Source organism: Natrix helvetica (assembly GCF_964273705.1).
Source record: "Natrix helvetica genome assembly, chromosome: 2".
Taxonomy (NCBI): Eukaryota; Metazoa; Chordata; class Lepidosauria; order Squamata; family Natricidae; genus Natrix; species Natrix helvetica.
The window spans coordinates 164,133,393-164,155,301 of record NC_138552.1 but is presented as its reverse complement, the minus strand read 5'-3'; the positions used below and the strand labels follow the sequence as shown (position 1 = coordinate 164,155,301).

Sequence of the window (21,909 nt, the reverse complement as noted above, 5' to 3'; positions counted from 1 at the left end):
AATACTTCTGCTTATTGTGGTAACCACTCTTTAAGGGGGCTTCTTGGTGGAGCAGTAATCAATTTCTACAGTTCACTTGTCTGCATAAAGGCCGTGCTGTGCCTGGCAGTAGTCCCCACTGCCCTTCAGAAACTCCATAAATGTGTGACCGAGAACACCACAGAACTGCTGCAAAGAGAAAAAGGAACAGTGGTCAATGGCTAAGAATACACTTTCAAAGCATCTTAGTGTTAAATAAATATGCAAGAGTCAGGGAAGCGTTCTAAATTTTCAAACAAACTAAAATAGCCCCACAACCTCATTAGGTATTAATCACACTGCGGGTTATGAGATAACCTACATATACTTTAAGTCAATAATGAGCAAGCCCCAGGCCCCAGAATTCCCTCTACAGCCCATACTAAGAGTATATTAAGATTGCACAGTAAATGTTTAATGGCAGAACTTAAGCAGCATGAGTTTTCTAACCAAAAATTGGGAAACATGATGGAGATGGAGGCAGAAGACCCTTGGACAATTAAGAGTTCACATTTCCACTCTTAAACCATAATAAATAAAATTCAGTTCTGTCCTTTTGAAAGGCCTCCTACAGTCCACCAATTGCTTGGGACAGTAAATTGCACCTGTTAAATATAATTCATAGTTCATGGCTTGCTTTTAACCAAGACTGAAACTTTGGGTGAGTAATAGAAGTGATGTTCAGGCTAATAGTTCTTACTTATTCTGCTTCCCAATGAGGGGGCAAACCTCACTGGCCAACATTCAAAATAGTATCATTTAAATTTAATATTTCTGGTGCAAAAAAGCAGTCTTGCTTCTAGCAGCCAAGTAGAAGAGAACAATTTATCACATGTATCCAGAACAAAGCTTGTACATTAAAGATCAGTATTGCCCTTCAGAGTTGGAAAAGCAATGTACTGGTAGCATTTGTTCTACTTTCCTTTAACTCTTCAAATTGCAGAAAACATCCTAAATTAGAAAACAGGGACTAATAAACAGAATGGGATCTCAGGTTCTCATTTAATGTGGGCAGTAAAAGAAACATAGCAAGTTCTTATGCAAACTCAGCTCCAAACTGAGCAGAATGTCACCTTTTTGACTGTACTCTAATACACTAGGCTAAGCATGATACAGCCTGTTTGCTGAAAGACCTACCAATGGTTTAACATAAAGACTTACCATTCTGTATTTATGAACATTTTATTGTATCATTCTTAGTTACTGATAACATACTTCATACATAAATACTATTGTTTCATAAGTCTTCACAGCTACTCTAAGAGGACCCAATAAATAGAAAATTCCAAGAAATATACTAAAGTAGTAAGGAAGTAGATCTGTGTGCATGTTATTGAGCAAAAAATTCAAATCTATCCCAAGCAAATAAAGAGTACAAATACTGAAATGAAAGGTCAAGCAAAATAGATTTTCTTACAGTTATGAAAATAGAGCCAAACAGGATGCTCAGACAATAAAATTTATATGTATTCTGAAAAGACTTACACTAGATACTCAATGATAGTTTAAATATTCATCAGAGGGAGCAAGATAAAGAACCCAGCAATATTATGACATAACAATGTACACATCATTTTACTAGGAATGCCTGTGCACATAGAATCAAAGTAATAAAGATGGTTCACACATTAATTTAGCAGTCAAAAGCAGTTAATGTATAAGATTAAACTATTCATCAAATTCAGTACGAATATCTTCAATTGGAATGGTAGTTAAGTGAGACACTGCAGACTAAAGAGTTAAAATGACTATTAGCAAAGGTACCATGTTTCAGATACATATTAGGAATGTTCTGGAAAGGGGGAAAATTCTTATTTTAAGTATTTGAGTAAAAATACATATATTTACAATTGATATGTTTAAACCAAAGCATGCCTTTACTAATGTAATTGATGGTCCCACTCTTTTTGTACAGAATGCTCCAGAGTTCTAGGCTTTGGAGCAAGATGTAGTTTCAATCCAAGGTTTAATAAAGCTCTTCTAGCAACTTTGGGCCAGTCACTAACTCATTCCAAATATGTTATGTAAAAGGGACTTGTGCTGCTCCTCTTTCATACTGTTGTCATTCTGCTACAGTAAAATAATAATAATAAAAGTGAATATAAAGCCAGATTGATCTAGTGGCTAAGGTACTAATCTAGAAATTTGGAGATCATAAGATCTAGTCCCTTTAAGCATGAAAACTAGCTGGATGACTTGGGTCAGTCACTCTCTCATCCTAACCTACCTCACAGGGTTGTTGTTGTGGGAAAGATAGGAAGATGGATTATTAGGCTTGTTTACCACCTTAAATTATTTATCATCATTACTCTTACATTTATAAAAGGCTGAGTATATTTCATTTGAACTTCATTACATCCTTACAAAGCATCTGACAGGAAGGAGGAGCCTGCTCCAGGAAAAAGTTCCATATTTATTCTGGAGAACAGCAACCACTGGTTTGAGACTTAAAGCATGTTAACTGTAGAAAGCTAGTGCCAGGTTTCCAAGGTAGTCAAGTTCCAGATAAGTTGCTCTTTTAGCCAACTCAAACCCTGAAAAAATACTATAAACATTTTCAGGTACATACCATTGTAGTATGCCTATAATCTTAAAAACATACTGCAGCAATCTGCATGGAAGATGCCTGCATACTAATTATACCACAGGGCTGAAAAGGTCCCTAATTAGTGTTCAAAATAGCATAAGAGAAATAAGAATCACTTATAAGCCCAGAAAAGTACATAAAACATTTAAGAAAAAAAGGAAGAGAAACAGATTAACAAGGACTTAAAGCAGAACATATTGCTGCCAGAAGGTTTGCAGTTATGAAGTATATACCTCCTCCCTTATTAAAAGTATGGGTACCACTGTAAAGTAAGTATCTTTTATAGACTTTTGGAATTTCCAACCTATATAACATATTGTAACTTATGAAATAATTAGATTGAAGCTAATTCTTTCACAAAGACTAGTTATGAATTGATATTCTTTTGCTAAGTGATAACAAAAGATTGAAATATTATCATAAGGCTTTTGCAATATTTAGATACAGCCTGAATTAATGTCAAGTAGCTGAGCACTGAATTGTAGAAGATCTGAACTCCCAGCTGAAACTGGACCCAGGAAAAAAAATTGTTTGGGAAGACTGAAATATATTTTAAATGACAGCCTATTATGGCCTGCATCTTAGGGGAAGAAAATACAATACTCTGACTCAGTAATACTCTTATGTTACATACACATTAATAAAGTACCTCACTGCTCTTTCGAGTCCCTCACGTGTCACAAAATGAAGTAATTCCATATGCCAAGATTAAAATGCTGAAGCGATTAACAATCCTTGGAACCAAAGCTGCCGTTCGCACCACAGGCAGGAGGGGAGGTTTTAAACTGCCTTTTCCTCCCAGATTTGGCCTAGATTCTGTGCTGTATTTTAACAGATTGACATCCCATCGATATAGGGGCAGCACTACTAGACCAAGTCCTTTATCGTCCCCTCCCATCACCCGCTGCGAGGAAGGCTTGGCGCGCCAGACAGCAGTTTATGAATGGAAGGAGCGACCCGTTATCTGCAGGCAGCAGGCGCGTGAAGGGAAAAAGGCCACGCCGCCGACTTCAGCCCGCCAAATGTCCTCCTGGCCCTCTCATCCCCTCCCCCCGTCACCCCGCTTCGTGACTCACACGGCGGTAGCGCAATAGCCCTCAACCTCTCTATCACACGCGGTAGGCAGCACGGCGCGAACAAGTCTCAACTTGTTTCCCAAGTGGGAGATTACTCCGCTTCCCCCCCCCCCCGGGAAATCTTTCCTCGCTCACGCAAGGTTTGCCCACTACAGCCCTAAAGAGATCGGGGCTATGCAATACCATCTGAATGGTACAAAAGGACGGGGACCATTCAGGAAAGAGTCGGCTGTAGGATTTAGCAAGGAGCCCCCTACAAAAAAGGCAGCCCGGCTCTCAAGAGAGGGCACAAACTCAGAATTCCCTCTTGCTAACCCGTTTCCACGCTCCCAATTTCCCCCCTCAAAATCAGGCAGCCACGAGGCATTTTCTCTCTCTTTTCTATGCCTCCTATTCCCGGTTCTAGTCGATCAAAGGATCCGGAAGAACCCCCTCCTCTCCTCTCCAGCACACATACGTGTCGGGTCCACATCTCTTCTCTTCCCCGGCTTGTCGAAACAAAGCAGCTCAAACCCGGTTTTAAGCGCAGGGGAGTTCCTGCTCCGAATGAGCACACAAAGGAATCCGAAACTCGAGCGAGCAGGCGGACTTGGGGGGGGGGGGGAGTGCTTTCATTCAGACCAGGTTTGTTCTTACCTTCCTTTACATTGTTCGCCGTGGTTGGGGTACAAGGAGAGAAACGAGGGGAGGGAGGAAAGGCCAGGTCCGAAATGCCGGGCAGGGCTGGAACACTTCTCGTAGTGACCACGTGCTGGGGCCGGTTGCAGCGCTTCTCCCCCCCCCCCCAAAAGCTGCGAATGTGGGGGGTGGAGTGGGAGAGCTATATAGCCAGCCCCCCTCCTCTACGCTTCGTTTCCTAGCACAGCCCTAAGGCCGGCCATTGACTGCTAGGGTTTTTTCCCCCCTCGGCCCTTCTTTCGCCAGACAACGGCGTCTCCTCCCGCCCAGACACTCCTCGCTCCCGTCTCCTCGCTTGCCACGTCCCACATCTCCCACTACCAGCCGGGACTCGCAAACCGGGCCGGTCGCGAGGCTCGCAGCGGCAGTTTCTTCCCGCTGGTTGTCGAAAGGGAACCACGGGAGGGAACGGCCAAGCCAACGACCACTTAAGTTTAACCACGCACGACGGCGAGGAGGAGAGCCGGGTCGGGCTCGCCTGCCTGTCCCCTCGCCCTCGGGCTGGCGCGGAGACCCAGCGAACAAAGAGGCAAACATGGAAGGAGTCAGGGAGGGAAGAGAGAGACTGAGAGAGGTTAGCGCAGGGCTGGCAAGACCAGGAAAGAAGCCGCTACTCACAGGAATATGGTTACTCATTGAAGACTGTAGCCTGATCATACAGCCTCGGTGCTGAGGGCGCCACCGCCGGGGGCAGGAGGAGCTAAGCCGGAGGGAACTGGAGAAGGAGGCGGCGGCGGAGGTGGTGCCGGAGCAGGGCGGCGGCGATGGACCATACAGGGCGCGGAGCAGCCGGGAAGAGAGAGAGAGAGAGACGGGGATGCCAGGAGAAGGCGAAAGAGGAGGAGCTCTGGCCGCTGGCGACGAGGCTGTTGCTAACGCGGCACTGACGGCAGAAAGAAAAAGCGGCTGGAGGAGGGAGGGGGCCACAGGCGGAGGGAGGGCGCTTCCGTTCGTTCGCGCAAGGCAAATAGGGGGACGGGGGCGGGCAGAGATGTCTTAAGCACCGCCTTGCACTCTCCAGCGCGCAATCGTGCGACGCCCCGCCCCTCTTAGCTGACGCCTTCAAAGCTCGGCCGCCTGGCGTCACAAACGCCTCTCGCCGAATGGCACCGCTCTCGACCAATCGGAGGGCTCGGGCGAGTTGTGCGGATATGGCCAGGCGGGTGGCAGTGGGTGGGGAAGTGAGGATGTGGAGGGGGAAGGGGAGAAGGCCCAGAAGAATGCTTAGAGAGACGCGAAGCGAGGGCGGGGCGAAGGAAAGGTGGAGAAAGCCGGTGGAAACCGGTTAGAAAGTCGGCTAACTAGCCGTGGCCGGCCAAGCTCGCAGACAGACGGGGTGGGTGGGACAAGGCGAAGACTCGCTCCCATTGGTCGGCCGCTACTGCTATGCCTTCGGTCCTCTTGTTGCACTTCTGAAAGGCAACCGGAATTCTTGCGCGAATCGCAGGGATCTAACTTAATGGGTTGCTGCTTTGAGATGGTTCCAGAAGCAGTACTCGTGATAGCCTTTTGCAACGCAGTGCAACTTAACAAGCTGACCTGTAAAGTAGCATCACTTCGGAATATAGAGGAGAGATCTTTGTAGCATTGCTATCCTCCGCGTCGAGTGTTACGTATTTGGAGTGAGATTCCCCTCAAGATTGACAGGTCCCTTTAACACCAAATTCAGTGGTTTTCATGGCAGCAACTGCTGGGTGTGGGGTCGGCTTGTTACTCACGAAGTAGAACTTCGAGACGCTTAAATCTCCCCAGATTTTATTGTGGAACCGCGCAGACCCAAATTGCTCCTATGCAGATTGGGGAATAAGAATCCACGAGGACAGGCATTAGGCGAAGTGCGTTCTTCAAAAATTATTCCACAATTTGCGAATCAAAGATGTCACAAGGATTGATTTTTTTATGAATGTCTAATTAGAGGAAAGCTCTGTCTGCAGCATTATGGTTCTAAATTATCCACTGGCTTGCCTGACCTACAGAAGCATTTTGCAGCCCCATCCCACAAAGAATTCTACAGCAAGGTTTACTAACCATACTAACCAGGTTCACATATTATGCTAAGTCATAATTGTGATTTTATTTTCATTCCAGTGTGATCTGTGAATTCAGGTGATAGCATCTTATTTACTACATTAAACTTTAACCGTCAGAGAGGGGTGAAGTAGGTTACTGGACATGAACCAAATACTAAAACAACAATTTATTATTTAGAAAGTTTCAGCTGTATTTCCTTATTCTTTGGGAAAACTTGGGTTAAACTTAATATCATTTCTGCACCTGACAAACCCATTTTGTATATTTGTATTCTTCCTCATTCCATCTGTAGCTGATGCAGATAAGGTTTCATCACAGCTAATACTTATTCCTAATTCTTCCTCATTTTTGATGATTGGTTTGTTTTTCTGCTTCTTTGCTATCCATGTTGCCCCAAAACTCCATTTTGTGCAATATCAAATTTAAGATATTACTTCACTGGAAATATAGGTCTAATATGATTGTTAACTGTGTTTTTTAACCAATTGCACTCTTTCCTTAATCAAAAATATTCTGAGAATGCTATATGCATAAGGAAGGATGGAATGCAATTTGAGCTGTAAATTCTTTCAAACAAAAGAACCTCTTGCCTACAGCCTAAATTATCCGCCTACTTTGTGAATTTAACTAAACTGATAGTGTGGAACCGGAAAATATGATTTAATCAGCAATGTGATGTTTTGAATGACACTCATTTAAAAAATAAACAAAAAGTTTCAGAGCTAATTCAGGAAACCAGCTTGTTATTATTTGATTTTTCTGCAACACAATATAAGGTGTTGGTTAAGAAGCTGTTAATTTCATTATGGTGTAACCTTGAAAGAAAAGGCACAGATGGCAATCCCCTTCAGGAAAAAGTAATTAAGATAGTCTATAGCAGATACAACCCTGTTACCCAGTTTCATGTTAGCTATATAAGAAAGATAGAACCACTTTGGGGTAGCGGTTAAGGCCGTGATGGTGAACCTATGGCAGTTCCTGGACTTCCGGGTTCCCCGTAGGGCTGTTTTTCGCCCTCTGAAGGCTTCAAGGAAGCTTGAAGCTTTCTGAGGACCTCTGAGAGGTGGTGGAGGTCATTTACACCTTCCCCAGGCGCCTAGAAATCCTCGGGAACCTGAAGAGGGCGAAAAATGGGTCCATCGTGTGGCAAAAAGGGGGGGGCAGGGGTCACGCATACATGTGTGGAGGGGGGTTGCACACATAGAATTATGGGTGTGGGCACACTCATGCATGACCCCCCCTGCGCTCCCCCTGCTTTTGGCACGCGATGGCAAAAAGGTTAGCCATCACTGGGTTAAGGTATCATGTTAGAAACTTGGAGACCATGAATCTTAGCTCCACCTTAGACACTGAGCCAGATGACCTTAGGCCAGTCACCTTCTCTCAGCCATAAGAAAGACAATGGCAAGGCACTTCTGAAAAACCTTGCCAAGAAAGCTGCAGGGACTTGTTCAAGCAGTCTCTGAGAATTGGACATAACTGAACCGGGGGGGGGGGGGGGGCAGCATGGAAAACATTTTTGTCTTAGGGCCTGGAGGAAACAATAGCAGAACTTGATTTCAGATAGTAATTTAGGTCAAAGTATGGCTGTCTTCTGCCACTCCCACCCACCCTCAGCTCAGTCCCGCAGGCTGCTCTTAGCATACCATAATACTGATCCAAAAGAGGTGAAAAAGATCAGATTTTACAATCTATAAGAATAAACCTTAAGCTCTCTTTCCAGCACACTGACCACCTGTTCTAAACAATTATTCAATCATATCAATAAGTCTTTGGTCCTTTGGGTATATGCTGGAGATACCCTATTAAGCTATAGTGGCACCGTGGTTAGAATGCAGTATTGCAGGCAAACTGTCCACAGCAATGAGTTCAATCCTGACTGCCTTAAGGTTGACTCAGCCTTCCATCCTTCTGAGGTCTGCAAAATGAGAAGCCAGACAATTGGGGGCAATATGCTGACATTGTAAACTGCTCAGACAGTGCTATAAAGCACTATATAAGCCTTATTGCTATGTGGGTTGAGGTTTTCAATATGCTTCTTCCATAGACTGCTCATTAGATGGTCTTCACTAAGTCAAAGTCTAGAGTAAATAAGGACTCAAAGCTCCCCACCTTTCACCCTGTATGCATCACTTTCGTACTACTTACAATGCACCTCAGGGGACATTTTCTATTCATTCAATTTAGAAGTATCTTTTTGGTAATGTCTTACATGCAGTTTAAATTTTCCCTACCGTTAACAACATACTGGCATCTTCAAACATAACACCATTCTTTCCAGTAGTGAGCTTTTGTGCAATAATTAATTATTATTTTGGGGGTGGGGGATGGTTCCCATTCTTACATTTCATTTTTGTCAATACAATGTTGCCTATTTCATAATTTTCTGGATTTCAATAGTTAAAGTAGCTATTAAACCAAAACATGGCCTCTTGCTGCTATATTAGGTGAGAATTAAAGGTTCTCATAACTACGTTAAAGTTGGTTCTTAAGAAGGAAGTTATTAAGCAACAAAGTGCGGAGAGAAATCTATAAAAATCTTACAAAGGAGATAAAAAGAAGACTGATACCACAATTGGCAAGAGAGATAAGACTGTTTTGTTACTGAAAGATACAGGTTGATAATGAAAGTTGATAATAAAAAATTAGTTAATTTTGGTTGAGCAATAAGTAGGAATTTAGTAATTTTCAGATTGTTTTAGATTGTTATTAAATGTTTATTTGTCAACAATTTAACTATAAATAACAATAATGGGATGATAATGGATACAACTTAATGATATATACTATGTACTGTTAAACTAGTAAAAAATCTGGATATAGATTGCAAATTGCGACTTAGGGAAAAGATCTATAAATTTTACTAACAAATTTCTATTTAGGTTTTGTCACTAAGGTGTAATGTTTTGGGGGGTTTGAAGAGAGGAGATGGGATATAAATAGTAAATGACTTTTAGCTAATTATAATAACAACAGGAAATGTTAATGGATTTTGTTTAATAATATATACGTGCTCTGGTATTCGTAAAAGCAACTTGGATATAATATTCTAAACAGTGAATTGGGGGGGGAGGGGAAAAGGCTTAGAAACTTTATTAATTGATTTTTACTCAGAATATGTCATAAGTGTAATGTTATTGGTGGATTTTTGAAATAGCTAACAAATGCCATTATGTTGTTGTGTTTTTAAGTATGAATAAGTTCAGGCAGAAGCACGTTCAAATAATTGTAGTCAAATGAGAATTGTGATATATTGATAGTAAGATATATAAAGATTTTTGATTTAAAGTGTATAATCCAATATGAACTACAAGTAATGACTATGAAAGAAATGCACGAAAGTTATTTGTAACCAATCGACATGCTTTCTACAAGATGCATTGAAGGATGATTCTTTTTGTGTGTTTTTGTTCAATTAAAATAAAAAAAAATCTTTTTAAAAAAAAGAAGTTATTCATTCCAAAACTTACTGTGCAAGAAAAAAAAAACCTTTCACAGCAACAGAAATACACCCACCCACTTTCCTTATTAGTATATAGATAGGCAATTTTTAAAATCTTCTGTGCTTAGCCATTCCATAACTAACCAGACTAAATATCTATAAGAAGACAATTAAAATCATTTGGAGGAAGTAAATCCACTGAATTCAATTGCGCTTACATCTGATTAGGCATACAATGGATTGAACTGGATACTAACCATTTAGTAATTTCATCTAAATATTTTAATGTACATTTAATTACACCATTTTATCTATATTTTTGAAGGAAAAGGAGCAAGGCTGCACCAATTAGTCAAGCTTCCACAATGCTTACCATTCAGTTACTGATGAATCGTGTTAGGTTAAGAACAGCAAGCTGTTAGGAAGAAAAGCAACTGCATATTCAAAAGTACTTCAAATCCATATATACATCCGGAGAAGATGCATTTACAAACCTTGACAGGACTGAAATTTCAGATCCAGCTCATACAATTCAGTGACAGCAAACTGAAATAATGCTTTAGACGTGTGACAGTGAATGCAGATGCTCTTATAGAAATCACGTGAGGCATATAATTTGGGGTGGCTCTTATATAAGCCTTGCAGTTCAGTTTTCATCAGAGACTGACAGAGGGCCTAAACTGGTTGGGACTTTGTGTTTTTATTTAGCTAAACAAAAGGTATCATAAGCTCCCTCCAGTGCAAATAAAGCACAAGTCAGAATTTCTAACCCATAGTAAACAAGTTGCTGTTTAGGGAACTTGCCACAAATCCTATAATAGAAATTCATGTGTTGAGAATGCTATTATTTTCCTGTAAACCACAGAATCATTTTTTTAAAAGACTCTTATTTATTCTTGCACAACAGTGGCTTATAGAAAGAATGAATCACCTAGCTTGTTGTTGTTGTTATCTTTAAAATGAGACTCGTTTGGGGTCACTTTTACAGAAGTTGTTGAGATAAAATGAAATTGTTTTCTGAGAACACTATAGCAGGGCTGTTGTTATCTGTCGTTATCAATAGACCGAGAAAGGCATTATATACACCACTGAGACCATCTACAAGAGAATCAGTTCAGGACTTCTCTGGGGAATATAATAAAAGTCATGTGTTCTTTTCACTATGTTCACTGGTTTGCAACCCAACAGGCCCTGGTTAGCTGAGAGAATGTTTGCAAAGGTTTTATCCACTGAAGTTTTAAAATACCATAATACAAAGTTTCTGATTTTCAAAAACAATACTATTTCCAGATCACCCAACTCCGGCAAACCTGAAGTAGAATATCACCATTAGAATAATCCAAACAACAAAACCAATAATAGCAAATAACAACAAATAATGCAGGCACTTTTAATCAACCATAGGCTCACTGAAAGAAAACTGTGTTATGACCTTTTCGCTTGTGCCTCTAGAACAGTGTTTCTCAACCATGGCGACTTTAAGTCCTGTGGACTTCAAGTCCCAGAATTCCCCAGCCTGGCTGGGAGATTCTGGAAGTTGAAGTCCACAGGACTTAAAGTCGCCATGGTTGAGAAACATTGCTCTAGAAGGTAAGCTTTCCATAAAAATCTGGAAATCATGACATCACATCTGAACTACTGCAATATGCTCCACTTGGGGCTGTCCTTGAAGAGCATTCAGATGTTTACTACACATGCAGCAGCATGGGTAGTAAATGGCACTGGGTCCTCGGCATATGTAACGCCACTACTCTAAGCTGCATTAGTTACCAGTGTGCTTCCAGCTACAGTTCAAGGTTTGTCACCTTTATAGCACTTCATGGCTTGGGATGGATTATTTGTGGACTGTCTTTCCCCAGTTGATTCCAACTGTCCAATCTGGTCAAGCAGGATGGACATTAGGTCCCATCAGCTAAAGAATGCTACTTGGTGAGGCCTAGAAGATGTGGCTTTTGTACTCTAGCCCCATCCCATAGACCATTCTCCCTCTGGATATCAAGATGGCTCTCACCCCGCTGTCTCTTCATTAAGTCTTTAAGGAACTGATTCTGTGGCCGGGCCTGAGGCACCAAGTGTGATCCTGTTTCTTGGCTATATTAGTGATTTTAGTGTATGATTGTTTTCCTCAGCACTGTATTTTGATTTTTGTGTAGCTGTAATTACGTTTATACTTAATGTTGTTCATCGCCCAAAGTTACTTGTTGAGACAGGCAGCTGTACTAATTGAATGAAGAGTAAATAAATGTCTCCTGAAATGTGGATAGTCATCTTCCAAGCTCAATAATTCAAATAGTGGTAGTTATATAAATCTGTGGGATAGACCAATGGCTTACCTGAAGGGTCCTTTTCTGTGCACTGCGGGAGAGTCCAAGCAATGGGTTGATTCAGTCTGGTTGCCCTTGGACTGAGGAACTTTTTTTTTGAGCACACCTCCTCGTGTGGCCACTCCCCAGAATTTTTAGATGGTCTGGAACCGTGAGGATGGAGTGGAAGCATCCAAGAATACCGTTCCTGTTGACACGCCAGTTACGAATCCCTGGACGGATATCCAGGGCGGGTTGGACTCTCCCGCGGTGCACAGAAAAGGACCCTTCAGGTAAGCCAATAGTTTTTTTCCTGTGCACCGCTTGGAGAGTCCAAGCAATGGGACATACCCAAGTTATTGTCCATCTTCGTGGGCAGAAATAGAGTCCCGGGATTTGGTCGTAGACACAACTTCCTGGAGCACCCTCCTGCTGAAAGACACCTCAGCCGAGGCAAACGCATCCAGTTTGTAATGTCTGATGAAGGGTGACAGTAAAGACCATGTGGCCGCCCTACAGATATCTACAATCGAGGCCTGGGTGGCCCAAGCCACAGAGGTAGCCGCGCTCCTCGTGGAGTGGGCAGTAATGTGGCTAGGCACCAACCTGGACTGGCTCTCGTAGGCAGAGGCAATGCAGGCCCGAATCCACCTGCCTACCGTGGGAGACGAGACCTTCTTGCCCAAGGAACCTGGCTGGAATGAAATGAAGAGGGCCTCTGACCTGCGGAACCTGGAGGTGCGGGTGATGTAGACCTTCAGAGCCCTTCTAACGTCCTGCTTGTGCCAGGCACGTTCGCTGGGATGCAACAGACATGGACAAAAATTTGGTAAAATGATGTCTTGTGCCCTGTGGAACCAAGTATTTATTTTGGGTACAAAGGCCAGATCTAGTCGCAAGACCACCCTGTCAGGGTGGATGACACACAGGTCCTGGTGTACGGAAAGGGCCGCCAGTTCTGAGATGCGGCGGGCAGACATTATGGCAATGAGGAAGGCCGTCTTCAGGGTAAGGTGGCGGAGAGACACTGAACGTAGGGGCTCAAAGTGTGGGAAGGTGAGCGCCTGCAGGACCACTGAGAGCTGCCAGGTGGGAGGATGTAGGTTGGAGGTGCCCTTGAGAAAGCCGCGCACCCTGGGGATTCTGCTGAGAGGCAGGACAGGATCGCCGGACCAGACTGTGGAGAGAGCCGCCACCTGACGGCGGAGCGTGTTCGGGGTAAGACCCTTGTCGAGGTCGCCTTGTAAAAAATCCAAGACCCAGGACACCGGGGCCGTGACCGGGTCAAGGTGCAAGTCCTCACACCACTTGGCAAATGTAGCCCAGGAAGAGTCATAAATCCTAGTCGTTGAGGGGCGCCTAGCCGCTTGAATGGTGCGCACCACTTCCTCCGACAAACCTTCACCCCTTAGTAGGTCCCCCTCAAGTGCCAGGCGGCCAGTTGGAGCCACTGGGGCTCTGGATGGACAATGGCTCCCTGGCTGAGGGAGAGCTGATCCGGGGAAATCCGCCACAGGGGGGGACACCGACAGGCTGACGAAGTGGGCGAACCACAATCTCCGGGGCCAATGAGGGGCCACAAGGATCACCTCCGCCTCTTCCACGATGATCTTGTTGAGAACCTGCAGAAGGAGAGGGAAAGGGGGAAAGGCGTATAGTAGGCCCCTGGGCCAGCTGCAACGAAGAGTGTCCGTCCCCTCTGCCCCCGGCGAATGGAAGCGGGAAAAGAAACGTTGGAGCTAAGCGTTGTCCTTGGAGGCAAAGAAGTCGACTGTTGGAGGGCCGAACCTGCGGGACAACTGGCAGAACAGAGCAGGATCCAGTTTCCACTCCACAGGGTCTATGGTGGTCCTGCTTAACCAGTCCGCCTGGGTGTTATCCACTCCTGAGATATGGTCGGAGCGGAGGGATGCCAGATGGCATTCCGCCCAGTGCCCCAGGATCTCTGCTTCCCTCATCAACTTCTTGGACCTGGTGCTGCCCTGGCAGTTGATGTGCGCCTTGGTGACCACATTGTCCGTCATTAAGAGAATGTGATGTTGGCGGATGGACTGGTGGAAGTGACATAGGGCCAGCCTTGCGGCCCGCAGTTCCAGAAGGTTAATGCTGTAGGTTGTCTCTGTTGGGGACCACTTGCCTTGAACCACGAGATGACCCATGTGCACCCCCCAGCCGGCGAGACGTGCATCCGTGGTGATGATCAACCGGTCGGGCTCCTTGAAGAGATGGCCTTTGCGGAGCGCCGATGACGTCCACCATCAAAGGGACCTCTTCAGCGCCGGGAGCACGCGCACTAGCCTGGGTGAGTTGCTCCTGCAGGCTCTCTGGTGAGGTAGGAGCAGCCATTGAAGTGCCCTAGAATGGAGACGGGCCCATGGGAAGATCGAGATGCAGGAGATCATCTTCCCCAACAGCTGCGACAGGAGGACCACTGGGACTTGCCTCGCATGCATCACCTTGTGGGTCATGGACACCAGCCCCTCTAACCTGTCTTGAGAAAGGAACACCCTGCACAATGAGGTATCTATCACCGCTGCCAGGTGATTGAGTCTGGTGGTAGGGGAGAGGTGGCTTTTTTCCAAATTCAGGGAGAAGCCGAGGCTCGTGAGGGTCCTCATGGTCACACGAAGATCCTGCAAGTCCTGCTGCCTGGACAAGGACTGGATGAGGATGTCGTCCAGATAGCATTGCAGCTTTATGGGCCTGCGCCTGAGCTGGGCCGCTACAACCGCCAGGACCTTTGTGAAGGTCCTGGGTACCAACGACAGGCCGAAAGGAAGGGCCCTGTATTGAAAGTGTCGGCCGGCATAGAAGAAGTGCAGGAACCTCCTGTGCTGAGGACGGATGGGGATATGGAGGTAAGTCTCCTTTAGATCGATAGAGGTAAGGAGGCCCCCCTGGCGGCTCCCCACCAGGATGGACTGGAGGGACTGCATCTTCAACCTCCGATAGGCGATGTGCCTGTGGAGGTTCTTGAGGTCCAAGATGGCCCTCCACCCCCCCCCCCGAGTTCTTGGGTACCAGGAAAAGGATGGAGTAGAACCCCCTCCCCTCCTGGTCAGGGGTCACCGGCTCTATCGCATTTATCTCCAGGAGATGAAGGATCTCCTGGTTCATACGCTCCCTCTTTAGGGGACAGGAGGGGGAGGAGACAGGAATTCCAGGGAGAGGCCCTCCCTGACAATCTGGAGAACCCAGGCATCCTCCATGGTCTGGGCCCAAAGGGAGGCAAACAATTGAAGATGACCCACTATGGGCGATGAGTTCAGGCAGTCACTTGGACTTGCGGAACGGCCTGTTAGAGGCCCCACCGCGGTTGTACTTGCAGAAACCGAACTGTTGCCTACCCCTTTATCTAAAGGCGGGTCTGTCCTGAGTTCTGTCCCCCGATTGGCCGGATGGTCTAATGGAGGGAGTGAAGGAGGAAGAAGTGGAGGGCTCTGAGGAACGAAAGGACTTCCTTCTAGAATAAGGGGTGGCCTTGCGGTCCTGCTTCTTGGTCAACGAGGGTAGGACCTTCCTCTTATCATTTGACTCAATGAGGAAGGGATCCAGAACCTCCCCGAACAATTTGGACCCCTTGAAGGGGGCGGAAGCCAACTTCCATTTATTTTTCTGGTCCGCCTGCCAATGGCGGAGCCAAATCAAACGGCGAGAAGTAACGTTGGACGCAAGGGCCCTTAAAGCGAATTTGGTGGCATTAAGGGATGCATCAGCAGCGTACTGGGAGGCCGCGATGATCTTAGATATATCCTCGCAGAGGTGCATGTCCTCCGCCGGGAGCTTGGTCAACAGCTCGCACAGCCAAATGACGGAGGCCCTGTTGAAAAATGATGCGGACGAAGAAGCCTTAATGGCCCAAGCGGCCGCAAGATGAGTCTTGTGGCACACCTTCTCCGCTTTTTTATCCTCCGCTTTAAGACCTTCCAACAGATCTGCGGGAAGGGAGGAATTGGAGGTGAGGGCGGCTATGGGCGGGTCCACCGCTGGTAGGACCAAGAGGTCCTCCAGAGCGGGTTCCATGGTATAAAGTTTCTTGTCCACTCCGCTATGAGAAGACAGCATGGCTGAGTCCACTGACGTTGGATGATATCTAGGAATAAGCCAGGGACCGGTACCAGCTCCTGTTGAGGAGTGGGTACATCAAACATGGCCGCATTAGAGTTGACAGGTTCAGATGAAGCCTGAGCGGGTTTGGATTTGATCCCTATCCTGGTAGCAGCCTTAACCTTGTGGAGGATTGATTTAAAAAGGCTAGGCTTAAAGAGCCCTGCGAAAGCAGGGGCATCAGGAGGCAGGTCCTCATCCTCAGATAGCTCCTGTTCTTCCTGATCAGGATCCTCAAGAGCGGAGGCCTCGCTGACCACAGAAGACTCTAGTGAGGGGTGGCGAGCTCGCTTGGCCGGAGGAGGAGCAACCTGGTCAGGCTGAGGGGCCCTGGGGGCCACTGGAGGTGGATCACGTTTTTGCATGCCGTCAGCGATGCCCTTGGCAATGGCGCGGGCAACCACGGCCTGCATGCGAACCGAGAGTTCGGGGTCCAGAGCCAAGGGATCCTCCAGGTGAGGGAGTGCATCCTCGGGCATATCATCCTGGCCCGGGTCCTCAGGGAGGACACTCTGTTCACAAGCCCAAGATGGAGCTGGGGAAACTGGCTCCGCCAGCGACCTGTCTGGGAATAAGTCCTGAGACTCCACCTCTTCGGACATCATGGCTAAAGGATCACCCTGGGATAGAGGGAGAGCTGGGGAAGCCCCGGAAGCATCGCATTGTGATGGCTCCCTGCCAGCTTGGTGCCGGGCCCTCTCAGCGTCCTTGGCCTCTGCCGCAGAAGGGGCCTTGGGCCGATGTTTCCCCATGGCGCCCACCCCACCCTTGCCAGCTCCACCACCCCCAGTTGAGGAGGACCCTTTACTAGGGGCCTGGGAAGGACCTGGCCTAGCATCTAGAGAATCTGGAGGGCTGGGCAGCTCCCTAGTCCATGACTACGCAAGATGGTGCAATACTGACAAGATGAGACAGCTGGAGGCGCTGACTGGCTATGCTGGAAGTGGGAAAAAAACAGAGCAAAATTAGTGCTTGAGGCAATTGCTAAAGAAGGGGATCAAAAAAGCAATTCAACGTTAAGCTGACATAATAAAAAACAAGGATTAAAAAACACCAGTTGTAGGCCCCGGAGGTGGAGGAGGGCCTGCAGCCTAGGCTGCAAGGCCCGTCAGGAGAGCAGGGAGGATCAGGCCCAATGGGAAAAAAAAATATCAGTGGCCTGCTTGACGAAGACTCACTCCCTGTGCCAGTGCAATGGCCACGAGTGGCCCAGGCACCAGTGCTGCCTGGAAAGTGAAGCGGGTGGTCCGGAGGCCAGTCGACAGTCTGGATCAGGCCCCCAACCCCCCAACAGCCTCCTGATGTATCATGGCTGAGCGGAATGGCCGTTGCCAAAAGGCGTGAAAAATTTGCGCCCAAAATGGCCACCGCAACAGTGTGGGGGCTAAAGAAGGCGAAAGTGGCTACCGCGGGTGTTATCGCTGGTCACACGCTCCTCCGCAGGGGCTGAGGTCTGAGACAGGCCGGGACACAAAAAACTACGAAAAAACAATAAACGAGGTGACTGCAGTGGCCTCACCACTCTTGCCACACCTTTAAAGGCAAACAGCAGGCCTTCGAAGCCGACCAAAACGGCACTGCTGTGAAGCACCCCCCCCATCACGCTTATCTCCTGGCCTCCTAAGAAGAACGAAACAGCTGGGTAATACACAGCAAGGCAAAGGAATATAAGGAGAAATTAGTAGGGGAGCAAATAGAGGAAAAAAGGGGAGAAAAACTATGAGAGTCCAAACCAAAGGAATAAATTCAGCTGGAGCTCACAGAAATTTAATCCGAACAGGCAGAGTGAGGAAAAATTCTGGGGAGTGGCCACACGAGGAGGTGTGGTCAAAGGAAAAAAAGTTCCTCAGTCCAAGGGCAACCAGACTGAATCAACCCATGGCTTGGCCTCTCCAAGCGGTGCACAGGAAAATAGATTCTTTCCCCTAAGCAGTAGCATTACTACTCGTATAAGTAGTGTTAGTTATACTTCATATCTAAGATAATATATGTCATGCAAAGGGTGTTATTTTTTAAACTCAGAAAGTGTTCTGTAGGGAGAATGAGGCAGGCAGGAACTGAGGCAAGGTAGGTTGAAGCTAACACAACCTTTATTAACAGTATAACACGGCAAAATGTAAGGCAAACCTCGACCTGGCAAACAGCAGCATTTGACAGCTGACAGCCCTTTTTATACTAGAGCTGTCAGATGCTGAACCAATAGAATGGCTGCATTCTCCCGCCAGCTGGCTGCTCATGTCTCAACCAATCAGGGGCCGACAATGATAGTCAATGGTGTTGTAGCCTCGAGAACTTAACACCCCTCTCCTCTCAGTTAGCATATGCGTAGTCAGCCAAATACGCTGGCCGGAGTCAGCTCCGCCCAGATCGCTTTAGTTCAGGGGCAATGGCCAAAGGAGGAGCCGCTGGTGGAGACTCCTGTGGAACATCAGGAGACTGCGCAGCTGAGTCGGTGGGAAACCTGACCACCGCGGGACTGACCAGATTCTCAGGTAAGCCTGGTGACAAGAATGCATCAGTGGGGGGTGTTGCATGCGTCTCTGTCTGTGCTGGAGCAGCCTCCGTCGATATTAGTTCCCCGGGGCAGGATTGGGCCTGCACCGGGTGTTAGTCTGCTGCGCTGGTGGCTCGCCGTCTGAGCTGGTTGATGTGTCGGCGCCACATTCGCCCAACACTGAGCTGGACCTTATAAAAGTAGGGTCCAGTTAGTTGCGTGATTTGTCCGGGAAGCCACCTTGGTTTGGCCCCATAGTTTTGGGCGTAGACTGGGTCTCCCACATTAAAGGCCTGTGTGGAGTTGCCTGTGAGGGGGCTTTTCTCTGCTGCATAACCAGGGTGTAGCCGGTCCAGGGTTGTCCGGAGCCGATGACCCATAAGCCGTTCTGTGGGACTTTGCTTGGTGATTGGGCACAGGGTTGTATGCTCTGCCGGGAGGTATTGGGACAGTTTGTCGTGCCAATTCCTTGGCCCCAGGTGGCCCAATGCTTCCTTAGCTAACCGGATAGTTCATTCTGCCAGGCCATTTCCGGGTGTGTCGTATGCCATGCTGACCTAAAAACATCTGGAAGGGTGCCGACGTGAACTGGGGCCCATTGTCAGTCACCACCACATCAGGCAACCCATGGGTCGCGAATAGCCTCCCCAGCACCCTAATTACGGTCTCCGAAGTAGTGGATGGCATGAGTGCCAGCTCCACCCACTTTGAGTAGGCATCTACAAGGACCAAGAAGTTCTGCCCTAAGAACGGGCCGGCGAAATTCAAATGGACTAGTGCCCATGGAGCCTGGGGCATGTCCCATTCCCTGATGGGCACAGAAGGGGGAACCGGTCTAGATTGCTGACACTGCTGGCAGGTGGCTACCCAGTTTTCTATTTCCTGGTCAATCTTGGGCCACCACACATAGCTTCGGCCCAAAGCCTTCATGCGCACAATAACCGGGTGAGCAGTGTGCAGGCAACTTAAAATTGGTGACCTAAGCTTTGGGGGAGCTACCACCCTATTGCCCCATAACAGGCACCCATTAAGGACGGACAGCTCATGCTGCCGTATATAATAGGGGTGAAACTCAGGATCTACTGGCCCCTGTGGCCACCCTCTGCCCACCCAGTCCAAAACTTGGACCAATATGGGGTCTGTGGCAGGGAGCCTGGCGATATCCCGGGCAGATACTGGCATGGGAAACTCTTCAATTAAGAGGACCAAAACTGCAAGAGCAGGGTCGAAAACAGGCACTGGCAGAGGGCAGCGACTGAGGGCATCAGCGTGCCCCAAGTTTTTTCCTGGTCTATATTGGAGCTGATAATTATATGCCGCTAAAAAGACTGTCCACCTGGACATCCTTGGAGACAAAATCTGAGGAGTCTGGCAATTCCCCACCAGAAGACCCAAGAGGGGTTTATGGTCGGTCACTAAGTGAAAAAAACAACCATAAACATAATCGTGAAACCGCTTTACCCCTTAAACCTCTAAAGAAACAAAACATTTTAACAAAAGAAAAGAGGCAATTGAATTTCTTTTAGAAGTTCCACAGTGAGAATGGGGGAAACTGACATACAGTGTATCCTTGCTTTTATCAAAAGAAAATAAAATCTGATTATAGATGATGGGCTTCCTGTTTTACCTTGATATGTATTGGATACTTGGGCATTCAGAGTTGAAAGGAAATAGGCTGAAAATAGTAGTCAGAGCAATTAGTGTTACTGCCAGTGCAGCATCTCTAGACATTGTCCAGTTCATTTTCCTTCCTGGAAAGTACAGATTTGAAAAGAGAAGACCCACATGTGCACACTAATGAAAACAAATACAATCAGAAAACAATCTCAAGCCACAATTTGCCGAAAAGAGTTTGATGACAACCAGTGATAATCTACCTCACAATTAATAAAGTGCAGGAAGAAAAAAATGGTGTGCAGGTGGAGTTCTTCCCAAACGCAAGGTAAGATTAAAGAATTACAGGTAGTCCTCGACTTATGACCACAATTGAGCCCAAATTATTTGTTGCCAACATTTGTTAAGTGAATTTTGATCCATTTTACCATCTTTCTTGCCACGATTGTTAAGCAAATCACTGCAGTTGTTAAATTAGTAGCCCAGTTGTTAAGTGAATCTGGCTTCTCCATTGATTTTGTTTGTCAGAAGGTGCAAAAGGGACATGACCCCAGGACACGGCAGTGTGAGTGATAAATGTGAGTCAGTTCCCAAGCGCCTGAAATTCGATTACGTGACTGTGGAGATGCTGGAACGATTGTGTGTGAAAAATAAGTCACTTTTTTCAGTTCCATTGTAACTTTGAACAGTCACTAAATGAACTGTTGTAACTTGAGAACTACCTGTACCTTCTCATTCTTCCTAAACAGATTGGAGAAAAAATAGTACAGTTTTCTCAGCCATGTTTTTATTGATGTCACAGTTGGTATGAAGCAGTATTTCAAAGCTGCCAAACCACAGTTTTTGTCCACTGAAAAAAGCAAAGAAATAGGAGCCCAGATCACAGTGAGACAAGATTCCAACCAGTAAGAAATCAGCCTATTCAGGCGATCTGCAGATCCTAATAATGGAAACAAAAACCTCACTGCTGTTCTGCCAGAAAGCAATTGGCTTAGCTACCTCACATCTTTCAGGTGATATCAAATGGTTATACAGCTGATTTTAAACTGATGCAAAACTTGCATGTAGAATCAACCGGATAATACCAGATTGTTGGTGCTATATGGCTGCAACGAATAAGGTCAATGACTTTATGATGCCTCCCTTTGTGAGTTGATTTTCCTTCTCAAACCCATCTAAGATCAACTAAAAATGGCCAAATGTTTTAGGCTTGCCCACTCCAAGGGTGCTCTGAGATCCAGAAAGAAGCTGGGATCTTCAATGCAGCCTATTCTACATACATACTATAGAGGTAGTCCTCGACTTACTACCGCAATTGAGCTCAACATTTCTGTTGTAAAGTGAGACATTTGTTAAGAGAGGTTTGCCCCACTTTACGACCTCCCTTGCCACAGTTGTTAAGTGAATCACTGCAGTTGGTAAGTAAGTAACCCGGCTGTTAAGTGAATCTGGCTTCGCCATTAAATTTTTTTGTCAGAAGATCGCAAAAGGTGATCACATGATCATTTTGGGACGCAGCAACGGTCATAAATATAAACCAGTTGCCAGGCATCTGAATT

General features: G+C 46.4%; 2 protein-coding genes across 4 annotated transcripts in view; one reads left to right on the top strand and one right to left on the bottom strand.

The window, feature by feature from the left end:
* Window positions 1-21,909, top strand: part of LGSN (lengsin, lens protein with glutamine synthetase domain) — a 383,291-nt gene that overhangs the window by 302,947 nt on the left and 58,435 nt on the right. For 2 of the 3 annotated variants that reach the window (XM_081941753.1, XM_081941752.1), the window contains exon 1: window positions 3,628-4,305. The exons of the other annotated variant lie outside the window; for it this stretch is intronic. The gene's annotated coding sequence lies outside the window, so the exon portion shown is untranslated. Of the gene's footprint in view, window positions 1-3,627; window positions 4,306-21,909 lie in introns of those variants that run through there. 3 annotated transcript variants of the gene reach the window in all.
* Window positions 28-5,110, bottom strand: LOC309386416 (uncharacterized protein). Its single transcript, XM_081941758.1, has 2 exons — window positions 4,978-5,110; window positions 28-168 (listed from the first exon to the last, which is right to left on the bottom strand). Exons 1-2 carry the CDS (start codon window positions 5,014-5,016, stop codon window positions 73-75), a joined length of 135 nt encoding a protein of 44 aa, XP_081797884.1. The 5' UTR covers window positions 5,017-5,110; the 3' UTR covers window positions 28-72.

Bases quoted from the DNA above. Each gene is read 5' to 3' on its own strand.
- LOC309386416 (XM_081941758.1), bottom strand. From the start codon at position 5,016: ATGATCAGGCTACAGTCTTCAATGAGTAACCATATTCCT. The intron at 169-4,977 runs GTGAGTAGCGGC...TTCTCTTTGCAG, and splicing joins CAATGAGTAACCATATTCCT to CAGTTCTGTGGTGTTCTCGG.